The 13,629-nt window shown below is 43.7% G+C and overlaps 1 protein-coding gene across 2 annotated transcripts in view; it reads left to right on the top strand.

Moving 5' to 3' along the window:
- Window positions 1–13,629, top strand: part of GNE (glucosamine (UDP-N-acetyl)-2-epimerase/N-acetylmannosamine kinase) — a 60,242-nt gene extending 46,613 nt beyond the window's left edge. For both annotated transcript variants that reach the window (XM_027549652.1, XM_027549653.1), the window contains exons 8-12: window positions 2,440–2,569; window positions 2,903–3,124; window positions 4,984–5,166; window positions 7,763–7,879; window positions 9,458–13,629. In XM_027549652.1, coding sequence (XP_027405453.1) covers window positions 2,440–2,569; window positions 2,903–3,124; window positions 4,984–5,166; window positions 7,763–7,879; window positions 9,458–9,693 — 888 coding nt within the window. In that variant the 3' untranslated portion in view covers window positions 9,694–13,629. The remainder of the gene's footprint in view (window positions 1–2,439; window positions 2,570–2,902; window positions 3,125–4,983; window positions 5,167–7,762; window positions 7,880–9,457) is intronic.

Genomic DNA, 13,629 nt, shown 5'->3' with positions numbered 1-13,629 from the left:
TGACAATCGTTAGTGACAGTTTTAACCCTTGTAAATGGATAAAAAGCCATTAATGGGCTTCCCTGGTTGCTCAGTGGATAAGAATCCACCTGGCGATGCAGGAGACATGGGTTTGATCCCTGATCTGGGAAGATCCCATATGCCAGACCAGCTAAGCCTGTGCACCACAACTATTGAGACTGTGCTCTAGAGCCCGGGAGCTGCAACTACCGAAGCCCTAGAGCCTGTGTTCCGCAACGAGCCACCGCAATGAGAAGCCCATGCCCCACAACTAGAGAGTAGCTCAGATCACAACTAGAGAAAAAGCCCACACAGCAATGAAGACCCAGCACAGCTAAAAATAAAAAAAAGAAATTTTTTAAGTCATTAGTAACAGAAGAATGGAAAAAGAGATCATATTTAGAACAACATAACTTCTAAGAAAAATCTAAACCAGAAAACTATGTGACCTATATAAAGAACATCTAAAAACTATAAAATAGAAAGCCTTAAAAATCTCCTGGATGGGAGTGCTGAGTATTTTTTAAATGCCAGGAGTTCCCAAATTAAATTGAGTTTAACATAATTTTAGTCAACATTTCAGTGAGGCTTTTTAAAGTTTAACAACATCATTCTGAAATTTCCTTAGAATACACAAGTGGGAAGAGCACAGAAAAAAAAATTAAAAACAAGAATAATTAGGAGGGACTGCTGAGGTCCAGCCCCGGCTGATCCAGGGTATTCGAAGGAGAGACGGCTTCTGCGACCTATTTATTTATTTATTTATCAAAGATATAAAGAGTAATAGAATGAGGATAGCTCAGTAGGAAAATTCAGTGGAGGAAAGAGGCTGAGTAGCTTGGTTTACGCAGAAAATCAATATAACCTGTGACACCAGGTTAGCTCTGACCACGGAGGCCGCAGGTGCCCTCTCGAATAGCGGAAGGTGCCCCACCTTAGATACCTTCTCGAGTGGGTCTTAGAAGTCCAGGCAAATAAATGGTCGCAGAGGATTTCCGCGCTCCAGATGGAGACTCAGCTGGAAGTTAAGGAGAAAAATGACATGGGGAGACCAAGCTTTGGTGAGCAAGGCCCGTAGCTTTATTTTCAACAGGGGCTTTTATACCCTAAGTTACACATAGAGGATAATAGGGGATGCAAAGTCAGCAGTCTTTGATCCTTATCAAAAACCAGGGTTTCTTTCCTGCAAATTTATTGTATACAAATGGTTTAGGTGATTTACATCATCTTCTGGCCAGAAGGCCTATTAACATTTTATGACTCTTGACAAAGACTTATTTTCTCTAAGAGTAATTATTTTAAGGTTTGGCGCCATCTTCCGAAGGTGTTAGATAAAATTTCATTCCTATAGGGCGGACGTGTAATGGGTTTACAACAAAGGAAAGAATTTATTACCTTAAGGGTCTAAAGTTGCTAACACTAAGGCCACTACTTATTTATTCTACATACCAACTATATTAATTAATACACATTCAAGGATACAATACAGGGGATGTGAAAACTTGGCAGCAAGCATTGGCTCATCAATGAAATCTTTTACTAGTTTTATTCTGACAGTTTCTAACTCTCTGAGAGGCTCTAAGCTATTTGAATATCTTAAGCTTCCCATGCCTCTCGAGGCTGGGAGACTGTAAACAATCGTATGCATAGCTGTAGGAGTCGGGGTAAACTTGTCAGGCGAGTTAGAGAGCTATCTGAGGGGTTTGGATTTAAACACTCCTAATTGCCCAGGAACTTTATTAATTGGAGCTGTAAGTTAACTCTTTGACAGAGAGAGTGAGATGGTGGTGGGGGACAGCCCCCAGTAAAATCAGAGGTAAGAGCACAAAGCAATAAAGTAGGCAGACTCCGGTTTTTTGGGGGTAGATGCTCGAGAATATCCAGGGGGACTCCTGAGGCTCGATCCCGCCTTTGCGTATGCCGAGCCTCCTTCCTCATGACCTTTGTCACAAGTGGAATGCCTCACCGGCTCCCGGCAAGGGACTATGCCTGATTGGTACTGAAACATGTCACCAAGCACAGTAATTTAATAAACATCACGGTTTGATACCATTATTGGCTTCAGTTATAGAAGATGATTAAAGTTTACTTAGCATTTTTATTTAGTTGCCTCAGTATTTAAACAAGGGAATTTTGTCAACCTGAAAGAGTAAAATATGACCTTTTAGTGAAGAGGCAGATTAGCCAGAAGTGAGGGCCCCTCTGGTTGGCTGTGGAGTTGTCATTGCTGCAGTGGCCATATGCCAGGTTGGCTTTCTGGAAACTAGTTGGGTGTAACCAAGGGCTGGCCCAAGCCAGCAGGGGCTCTCTTCCCAGGCAGTCATCTGAGTCTGCAGTACTGTGCTAAAGCAATGTCTGATTTATCATGAGAAAGGTCAGAGATTCACTGTATACTCCTCGGCTAAGACCAGTGAGACAGATCTGGTTTTTCTCTTTCAGGGTGAAATAGTTAAGAAGTATACTCAGTTCAATCCTAAAACGTATGAAGAGAGGATTAATTTAATCCTACAGATGTGTGTAGAAGCCGCAGCAGAAGCTGTAAAACTGAACTGCAGAATTTTGGGAGTAGGTGAGATTGTGAATTACATATCCAAGCATGTTCACTCCCATATACAAATTTTGCCAAGTTCTGATGCACGACGCGGAGCATCAGCTCACTGTCGTATGTGTAGATGGCTCCAGTCCTGTCTATGGGCCCTCAGCAAACATTGTGAAAAGCACTGATGGAACTCGCAGTCTATGGGGAGGCACAGGTTTAGCCTTACATTACCTTGCAGTCCTTGGTAATGTTTGTTTTAGGAGATCTTGGGTGAATAATTTGTGTTCTAAGCCCAGAAAGCCAGCATAGTCTTCTGAGATTGCTCAACAAAATTATTTTCCTTGTGTTTGTTGTGGAGCTCAGGCATTTCTACAGGTGGCCGTGTAAATCCTCGGGAAGGAATTGTGCTGCATTCAACCAAACTGATTCAAGAATGGAACTCCGTGGACCTCAGAAGCCCCCTGTCTGACACTTTGCATCTCCCCGTGTGGGTAGACAATGATGGCAACTGTGCTGCCCTGGCAGAAAGGAAATTTGGCCAAGGAAAAGGCCTTGAAAACTTTGTGACACTTATCACAGGCACAGGTAAGAGTAGAGAAGGCTGCTTCGGTTCAGGCAATTTTCACCTTCCCTTCCTGTAAAGCCTGAAGGTGAGAGCTGAGAATACCCAGGTCTTTCCTGAGCATGTGCCAGGCCCTGGGCACGAATGTGACCTTCTAAATTGCCAGGAACTGTCAGAGCTCTTCTAAGCCCTTATTCCGCAGAGCTTCTCATTGCTAGTTCCCCAGCCTTTCTTCCCACTCTTTGGTTAGTGTATTGTTTGTCACAACTACCATCTATTGCCCTCAGCAGTAGAAACTAGTAAGTATGTCTTCCTTTACATGTCTTTGACAAGTGCCCCCTGGGTAGCCTCTCAGCCCTGGGAGAGTTCTGAGGAGGGTGAGATAAAGACCAGCCCTTTGAGCTAGTCCACCAGGAGCCACCAAGCAGGTCTAAACAAAGCACCACAGTGTCTTGAGAATAGTTCATTCTCCTCCCTCCAGTATTGCCATCCTGGGCAATACTACATACTGGGAATATAGGCTGTTACTCATGGCCATCGCCAAGCTGGGAAGTAAAGGGTGGGGGTGATGGGACCAGAAAATGCCAGAAATCTCTAAGATTCAGCTTGTTTTCTCTCAATTCCCCTGTTTGCTGTAAACGTTTGGTTAGTTTCCAGAGTTCCAAAAAAAGTTGATTCTGACAGTTTTTACTAGTTTATCATTGCTTTAGTGGAGGGGTGGACTTTTGGAGTTCCTACTTCTTCACTTCTGCTGATGTTCCAATTCGTTTTTTACACGAGGAAACAGATTCAGCTAGTCAGTGTTGGAGGCAACACTTGGTCTCACATGTTTCTCCCTTCAAACCCTGTGTGCTCTTCAGCTCCACGTCAGACTCCCTCCCTAAATGGAGCATGCACTTAGTCTCGGACACAGTTTTAACAGCTTGGATATCATTTCCTAGTTCAGAGGAGTACATGCTTAAGTCACTTCAGTCATGTCCAATTCTGCGACCCTATGGGCCATGGCCTGCCAGGCTCCTCTGTCCATGGGATTCTCCAGGCAAGAATACTGGAGTGGGTTGCCATTCCCTTCTCCAGTAATAACCTGCAAATTAGAGGAGTGCGGATTGAGGAGTAGGTGCCACAGAAAGTAAGAGAGGGCAGTTCTAAAATGCAACACCTATTAAGGCAAAATGCCCTTTCTAACTCCTTAGCTCCATGACAAAATTCACTGATATTCATAATTATTGAATCATACATTTTTAGACAAGGTGGCATTAAGAAGAGCCAAAACTATTTAATATTCTGTTTAAGAAAGCAGGTGTTTAAAAAAAAAACAGGTGGTGTATGAAACCTTTTAAAAAGATTATCTTATCTTGGATTTTCCCCAAAGCAGAGCCTGAGGCAAGGAGTTTGGTGTGGGTATTTTATTTTGGAGGTGATTCTGAGACACAGGAATGAGGCGGTGGAAAGAGTAGAGCAGAGCAGGAGAACCGTTAGAAGATGCATTATCAAAGCTACCTTGGAAGCCTGTAGAATCCACCCAGAGCTGTCCACTACATCTGCTGGCTCCTGTCGCTCCTTGTTGAAGGTTGCCTCTGGGCAATGTGCTTCCATGGCTGCTGGCTCTTACTTGAGTGCTAGAGAAGACCTTGGTGAGAACCAAGTTGAAATCACAGTGATTCCAAGCAGATGCAACAGAGGGCATCAGAGGACCAGCTAAACATTTCCATCCAAAAGGATTCCAGGTGAAGTTTTGATACTTAGTAAAGTTTTAGCTATTTAAGGAAGTAGGCACCATACAGGACCTCACATTCCGAAGTCTGCTAACAGAGGAGGCATCGCCATTAGCTCAGGTTTCTGTTTTCAGAGCCACTTCAGTGATTGTCATCTCTCACTATAGGGATCGGCGGGGGGATCGTCCACCAGCATGAACTGATCCACGGCAGCTCCTTCTGTGCTGCAGAGCTTGGCCACATTGTGGTGTCCCTGGATGGGCCTGATTGTTCCTGTGGAAGCCACGGGTGCATTGAAGCATATGCCTCTGGAATGGCCTTGCAGAGGGAAGCAAAAAAGCTACATGATGGTGGGTTTCTTTCATCTGAGGGATAAATAGCCAAGTGGTAGTATTTTCAAAATAGATATTCCAGAAAGAGCTAAATGCTGGAAGCCAGAACTTTCAAGCTTTTTACTCTCTAGAGGAAAATCAGGACTCCGCATACTGAAGCGCAAAGCCCCCCTGGTCCTGACCCCTATTAACACTCTTCCTCTCCAGCAGTGGACAGGGACTAGGGTCTTGAGCTCCAGGAGAGCAGGGGAGATTTCTGTCATTTTTGTCTTCTCAACCCCTAGCACAGGTTGGGTATCTTATTACAGATGTAATGGAGAAGTAAATGGATAAACACACAATTTTTCAAGTCTGAGCGGTCATTTGAATTACAGCTGTTTCTGGACATGTTATAAAAATCAAGATGGTTTCCAGTCTAATATAAGAGGGAATCATTTAATATCATTATAATATGGTGTGTCAAGTGCAATGAGAATGATGGCCAAGGAACATAGACGCATATAGGAAGGACACCAGTGTCCCTTCCCTTCCCTCTCCAAACAGTGAAGGGAGCATTAGGCTGTCTAGTTGAGTCAGAGGGTAAACAGAATTACTGAGGCAAGTTTGGATGAGCCAGGCAGCACTTCCAAGCATAGGAAACAGAGGTGTTGGTGCATAAGGGCAAGGCAGGGTATAGTGTAGCCAGAGGTTTGCCAGGACCAGCAGCTAATGGAGAAGCCACTAAAAAAGTTTAGGGAAAAGACAGATCTGAATTTTAGGTTGTTCACAAAACTTGTTTTCTAGGAAGACAATGATAGTTGAATGGAGGATGGCTTTAAGGGGGACAGTGTTCTGTATGACTTGCAGTTTTCTGGTTGGGTAACTGTGGTTGGGAATGTAGGGAAGGAATAGAGTCTGGCAGATGATGATGGTTGGGAACCAGTGGGATGTGCAGGAGCAATGCGCAGAAGGCAGCTGGCCACAGGGATCCGATGCTCAGGATAGGTGACGGGGCTGGACTTGGAATCCCTGGCACTGAGGTGGGTATTACGCCTGTGAATGAGACTTGGAGTGAGATGAACTGAGGGTGGAATCCTGTGAAACACGAGTACTTGTAGGCAGAGAGGAAAACCAGGAAAGGGTAAAGCCACAGGAACCAAAGAGGGAGTGTTTCAGGGAGAGAGTGGTGGGTAGTGTCAAGTGCTGAGCAGAAGGAAACCGGAAAGTTCATTGGTTTGACCCTGAGGAAGGACACCATCTGAAGCCCTGAAAACAGTGTTGATTTTCTACCTCATTTTTATCATCACCCCCACTAAGAAGTCTAAATGCTTAGACACTTTTTCCTAGTCATTCCACCCCATGAAACTTGAATACCACAGATACGTTGTTTGTTTATGTACTCTCTGTATAAAAAGAAAATTTTTTTGCCCCTAAGAATCAGTTTTTGCCCCCATGGGGATAAATGCTTATCTTAAAGAAAGAAGTTTGTTCAGGTAGTGAGAGCAGAAAACTAACTACCCTGAGTAGGAGGGAAGAAGAATGCCTTGAGCACGAGCCATCTGGGTGCCCACACGGGCGGAGAGGAGCCAGCGAGGGTGTAAGGAGACAGTGGGAGCGGAAGTGGGGGTTGAGAACACAGGAGAGGATCTGGGGAGGAGCCCATACAGGCCCTGGGGAGGCAGGGAGGAGTGGGCTGCGAAGCCCAGGTGGGGGTGCGAGAAGGAGAGGAGCCAGGTCGTGAGAACACAGCCCTGTTTATAGGCAGGGGCAGAAGAGTAAAGGGAGTTCCTGCCTGGAGGTGTCCTCTCCCTAAGAGGCCAGAGATATTGACAGTGGGGGCAGTGATAGACAGTCTGAGGAGATGAAGGCTGAGAAGGGCCCTGAAGGGGACTGGCAGAGTGGACAGGGCAGCTGTGAGGGCCCCTGAAGACAGGAAGCCCCCAGCTTTTGTCTAGATAACCGTCTTCTTGGTTGGGATTTTCTCCCATCAGAGATGGAGTAATAGCAGATGAGGAGGGAGAGTGATCTAGGTTGGTGACTTGGCAGCGTCGGGGCAGAGGACAGGGACTGTAGATAACAACAGAAATATATACATTTAGCATTTCCTCTGGCCAGCACCTGGAATCCTGCTAGGGTAGGTACTGTTACCCTAGCCTTAGAAGAGAAACGCGTGGAGGTGACGCATGTGGGCAGGGTAGCGTGCGGCCAGTGGGAGTGGAGCTGACAGCTGAACCCAGGTCCGTCAGCTTCGGAGGCGCTGGGCCTTCCTGCTGCTGTGGGGCACTGGCAGCAGCCTTGCATCTCAGCTAGACAAGGAAGGAGATGAATGCAGAGAAGTGCTGGTAATTTGCAGGAAAAAACACTTCATGACTGTTTAATACGGAATGGAGAAGCAAGGGAGGATTTCTAGTTAGAGAAGTTTTGGATGATGTATAACCAGGCTGCAAAGGCCTCTTTGGCAGATGTAGTATATGGATATTTATGATGATTGCAAAGCTTTTCAAGTGCAAAAAAAGATGATCAACTTCCCACTTGGGGGCCTGCTGCCCACAGATACAGTTCTAAGTGTGGCCTTCCCACGGGGCTGCTGCAGCTTGTGAATGACTGCTGCTCCTTCTCGCCTCTGCCCAAACAGAAGACCAGCTCTTGGTGGAAGGGATGTCAGTGCCAAAAGATGAAGCTGTGGGCGCACTCCATCTCATCCAGGCTGCAAAACTTGGCAACGCAAAGGCCCAGAGCATCTTGAGAACAGGTGAGCACACAGCTCTGGGCAGCTCTGCCTGGGGGGAGCCTGGAGCTCCCGCAGGCGCCCAGCTGGCCGCAGGATCAGTGCTCTGTCATGTCTGTGAAGAGGTAGTTTTTCTGCTCACTGAGACAAGGAATTGCATTCAAGGTATTTGGTAGCATTGCCTTTTTTTAATTGGAGTATAAATGCTTTACAGTGTTGCATTATTTCCTGCTGTACACCAGTGTAAATCAGCTCTAAGTGTGTGTGTGTGAGTGTATCCCCTCCCTCCCACTTCCCCTGTGCTTCCCCTCTAGGTCGTCACAGAGCACCGAGCTGAGCGTCCCACCAGCTGTCTATTTTACACGTGGTAGTGTATACATGTCAATTCGTCCCACCCTCTCCCCTCCCCCACCCCTTGTGGCCACAGATCCATACTCTGTCTGCACTTCTATTCTTGCCCTGCAAATAGGTTCATCACCACCATTCTTCTAGATTCCATATGTATGCGTTAATACATGATGTTTTTCTCTTTCTGACCTCACTCTGTATGACAGACTCTAGGTTCATCCACATCACTACAACTGACTCAATTTAGTTCCTTTTTATGGCTGAGTAATATTCCATTATATTTATGTGCCACAATTTCTCTATCCATTCATCCGCTGATGGACATCTAGGTTGCTTCCATGTCCTGGCTGTTGTAAACAGTGCTGCAGTGAACAGTGGGGTGCATGTGTCTTTTCGATTATGGTTTTCTCAGGGTATGTGCCCAGTAGTGGGACTGCTGGGTCATGTGGTAGTTTTATTTTCAGTTTTTTAAGGAACTGCTCTGTTCTCCATATTTAATTTTTTAAAGACCTTCCTTACTGTCCTGATTGTACTGTACTGTAATGGTTGTATCAATTTATATTCCCATCAACAGTGCAAGAAGATTTCCTTTTCTCCACACCCTCTCCAGCATTTATTTTTTGTAGACTTTTCGATGATGGCCATTCTGACTGGTGTGAGGTGATACCTCATTGTAGTTTTGATTTGCATTCTGTAATAATGAGTGATGCTGAGCATTTTTTCGTGTGCTCATTGTCCATATGTATGTTTTCTTTGGAGAAATGTCTGTCTAGGTCTCCTGCCCTTTGTCTGATTGGGTCATTTGTAGTATCGTCTCCCGCTTCCTTTTGTCTGTGTCGGGTCTCCATTGCTGCTCAGGCTCTCTATAGCTGCAGGCTTTTCGCTGCAGTGGCTTCTCTTGGGGCACAGTGCGGGCTCTAGGGCACACAGGCTTCAGTAGTCACAGTGCATGTCTTAGGAGTTGCGGCTTATGGGCTCTAGAGCACAGGTTCAGTAGTTGGGGCGCATGGGCCTAGCTGCCCCGTGGCATGTGGAATTTTCCCAGATCAGGGATCGAACTTGTGTCCCCTGCACTGGCAGGCGGATTCTTAACCACCAGATCACCGGGAAAGTCCATAAACAGCTTTAAAAGCACTACTTCCCATGAGGCCGTATAGGTGAACTATTCCTGGCTAGTGCCCTTTTTCACATTCCTCTTTGACTTTGGATAGAGCTCTCTCCCCAAAACTTATTTTAATTTTTGTTTTCCTGTAGCTGGAACAGCTTTAGGTCTTGGGGTTGTGAACATCCTCCACACTATGAATCCTTCCCTTGTGATCCTCTCTGGAATCCTAGCCAGTCACTACATCCACACTGTCAAAGACGTCATCCGCCAGCAAGCCTTGTCCTCGGTTCAGGATGTGGACGTGGTGGTTTCCGATTTGGTGGAACCTGCTCTGCTCGGCGCCGCCAGCATGGTCCTGGACTACACGACTCGCAGGATCTACTAGGCCTCCCAGGAATGCACGAGGACAGAGACTCGAGAGCTCCTTGGTGGAATCAGGTTGTCTTCTAGATGAGCATTTATTAGGCAATCTGGCAGGTGACTATGGCAGAGAAGTTTTTGCTTTTAGTCTCCTCTTCCAAAGTCAGTTTTCCCAACCTGATTTTGTAGATGCTGTTCCTCCTGGGGTTATTTCAGCTCAAACCTTGTCATACTCTTCTGTGCCAAAAGGAGCTACAACAGTAGCCAAGGACGCCTTAGGACTCCGTTTACTAGATGTACCACTCAGACCTGCAGGCCTTGCTTGGGGTGGGACCTTGATACTGGAGTTTTGGTTATTAATCCTTCCTCCTCTGACCCTAAATTCAGAACACAGAAAGGGATCCAGTCAGGGAATGGAAGGAAATCTCACCACGAAAGGCTTAAGTAAACTCTTAAAAAGCAGTTTTATTGAGGTATTTTTTTAAGTGCACAATTTGATAAGTTTTGACATCTATATGAAATCATGGCCACAATCAAGACATCAGGTGTATCTCTCACTGCTGTACGTTACTTGCTGAAAGACGTCGTTTGCTATTACTCTCTCAGAATCTTGAGCAACTGTAGATCAGAGGTCTGAGTTACAGTGGCCTTAGTGACCTTGTCCTTATCTTCTTAAGGACCGCTGAGAAGCCACTAGGACTTACAGTCTCTGAAAGGAGATTAACCGTCCCAGAAGGATCTTTGCTACTGAGAACAGACATGTCTCTCTTCAGTAGCTTTTCATATTGTGTTGAATATGACTGGAGTACTGATAAAGGCAGTGTTTATTGTGTGTTATATACCTAGAGCCCTGGTGGCTCAGACTTACCATCTGCCTACAATGCGTCTGCCTACAAAGCAGTAGACCCAGATTCAATCCCTGGGTCGGGGAGATCTCCTGGAGAAGGAAATGGCAACCCACTCCAGTATTCTTGCCTAGAAAATCCCATGGACGGAGGAGCCTGGGAGGCTACGGTCCATGGGGTCGTGAAGAGTCAGACACGACTCAGCGACTTCACTTTTGCCTAGAGCCCACATCCGTGAATCTGGATTCTGGCTAAGTAAGATTCCATGTTTGTATTAGTGTCAAGATGCAGAGGCCAAGGTTCTTGCTATCAATTTCAACCTGGAAGAAATACTAATAGCCACCACTTATTAAGTGCCTACTGTGTGCCAGGCTCTGAACTTGGTGCTTCATATACATTATTCTAAATTCTCACAACCAGTAAGGTAGGTGTTTTAATTTCCATTTTATAGAACCCCAAACTAAGTCTTAAGTGGTGTGCCTAGAACCACATGGCTAATAAGTCTTAAAGATAAGGTTTGAGGCGGGTCCCTCTGTGCTTTTTCTGCTAAGCTACACAACCTCTAGTCATATCAAAATCTTCCAAAGTGCAAATATATTCTGATTTACTCCAGGCTACCGAAAGCTTTCACAAGAATATCTCAGTAGCAAATGAATTGATTTATCCTTGACACTATCTCTCAGTGGTGAATTTAATAAAATATTCTTGTATGCTATGGAAATTTTGCCAATATAGTATTCATCTAGTGACAGGTTTTTATGGGTACTTTTAGACAATCTAAAAATTAGCATATGTTTTTCAGATTTATTATTTTAGGGAAACCTAAAGGTTTCTACAACATATTATTTCACTTGTTCCCATGTAAAAGAATCAAGATTGTATTTGAATTCCTTCCTTCCTTGTGGGTTAATGTGAAACCCACATTAAGCAAATGTGGGTTGGCTGATTCCTAGAAGTCTGTCAGCTCTGAAATAATCTCCAGGTCCTGGTTGAAACATTCCATGTTGACTCCTGGGAAGGAAGCTTGTTGGCTTGGCCATCAGTGTCTGGGGCCAGTCAGTGTACTGTGAAGGGGCATCCATTGTTCCTTGGTGAAATCTGCAACCACTGTATATACCAGACAGTTGCATTGCTATCAAGTTTCATACCAAATATTTGGAAGAATGGTACTGAATCTATAAAATCAGAACTCAGTTTTTATTAAATTCATGGAAAGGCTAATATATTCCAACATAATTATTACAACTAGCTAAAATCACATAACTTATTTTAATGTAAATATTTTTATGTTACTGTTCTGAGCCAAATTCTAAAGAAAAAAATAAATTATTTCCTTGTGGAAATCCTGACATTTTTCTATTTTGTTTTGTTCTTAATTAGCTCATTAGCTAAAAACATTTCCCTCCCCAAGAGATTTGTTATACTGCTTACTATTTGAAGGTCTTTAAGGTATTTAATATTGACTTAACAATCCCCCCAAAAAAACCTTAATAGAAAGCATTGTTATGTAACTTTAAAAATACATATATTGCAAAATGATTACCACACTGTTTACCTAACATCATCACAATCCATAGTTAAAAGTTTTTTTCCTTGTGATGAGGACTTTTAAGATTGATTTTAGTAGCAACTTTCAAATATGCCTTATGGTGTTATCAACTATAGTCGCCATGCTGTATATTACATCCCTGTGACTTTTGTAACTGAAAGTTTGTACCTGACCCTCTACACCCATTCCCCACTTCCCAACCCCGTCTGTGGCAACCACTAATCTGTTCTCTGTGAGCTGGGTTTTGTTAAGATTCCACATAACACTTAGATCATAATGGTATTTGTCTTTCTTGGTCTGCTATTTACTTATTTAGTATAATGCCCTCAAGGTCTATCCATCGTTCACAAATGGGAGGATTTCATTTTTTTTAATGGCTGAATACTATTCTGTCATATATATTCACACCACATTTTATCCACTCATCTGTCAATGGACACTTAGGTTGTTTCCGTTATCTTGACTGTGTGTGTAAGGCTGCATGTACCTCTTGGAGTTGAGTGCTTTTGTTTTCTTTAGATAAATACCCAGAATTGGAATTGCTGCATCATATGGGAGTTCCACTTTCAGTTTTTGAGGTCCCCCCATACTGCTTTCCATGGTGGCTGCACCAGTTTGCAGTCTCGCCAACAGTGCACAAGGGTTCCCTTTCTCCTCCTCCTCTCCAGCACTTGTTATTTCTTGCCTTTTTGATAACAGCCATCCTAAGAAATGTGAGGTGGTATCTCACTGTGGTTTTCACTTTCATGATTAGTGATACTGAGCACCTTTTTCATTTCCCCAGTGGCCAGCTGTATCTCTTCTTTGGATAAATGTCTATTCAAATCGTCTGCTCATTTTTAAATTGTTTTTATGCTATTGAGTGTATGAGTTCATATATTCTGGATACGAACCCCTTATTGTATGTATGATTTGTAAATATTTTCACCCTTTCCGTAAGTTGTCTTTTTGTTGCTAGCTTTCATTTTGCAGAAGCTTGTTTGTTTGCTGTGGTCCTGCTAACTGACCATATACGTGAGTTTATTTCTGGACTTTTTACTCTGTTCCGTTGACCCATGTGTCTGTTTTTATGCCAATTATTGTTTTGATTACTAAAGCTGTGTAATACAATTTGAAATCAGGGAGAGTAATGCTATCAGCTTTGTTCTTTCTCAAGATTGCTTTGGCTACTGAGGTCTTTTCTATTTCCACACAAATTTTAGGACTTTCATTTTTGTGAACAAAATGCCATTGGAATTTTGATAGGCTACACTGAATCTGTAGATTGCTTTTGGTGGTACGGACATTTTAACAGTATTAATTCTTCCAGTCTATGAGCATGAAGTCTGTTTAAATTTCTTTCATTGGTGTCTGATAGTTTTTAGTGTTGGTTATATTCTTAGGTATTTTATTTTTTGATGCAGTTGTAAATGGGACTGTTTTAATTTCTCTTCCTGACAATGTTATTAGTATACAGAAATGCAACAAATTTCTATAATTGTTTTTATACCCTACAACTTAATTATTAGTTGTTATTGGTAACAGTTTTTAGAGTTTTTTGTATATAAAGTCATGTCATCTGCAAATA

The sequence above is a fragment of the Bos indicus x Bos taurus genome, chromosome 8 (assembly GCF_003369695.1).
Source record: "Bos indicus x Bos taurus breed Angus x Brahman F1 hybrid chromosome 8, Bos_hybrid_MaternalHap_v2.0, whole genome shotgun sequence".
NCBI lineage: Eukaryota > Metazoa > Chordata > Mammalia > Artiodactyla > Bovidae > Bos > Bos indicus x Bos taurus.
Note: the sequence above shows the minus strand (reverse complement) of the source record. Positions and strands in the feature narration are given on the sequence as shown.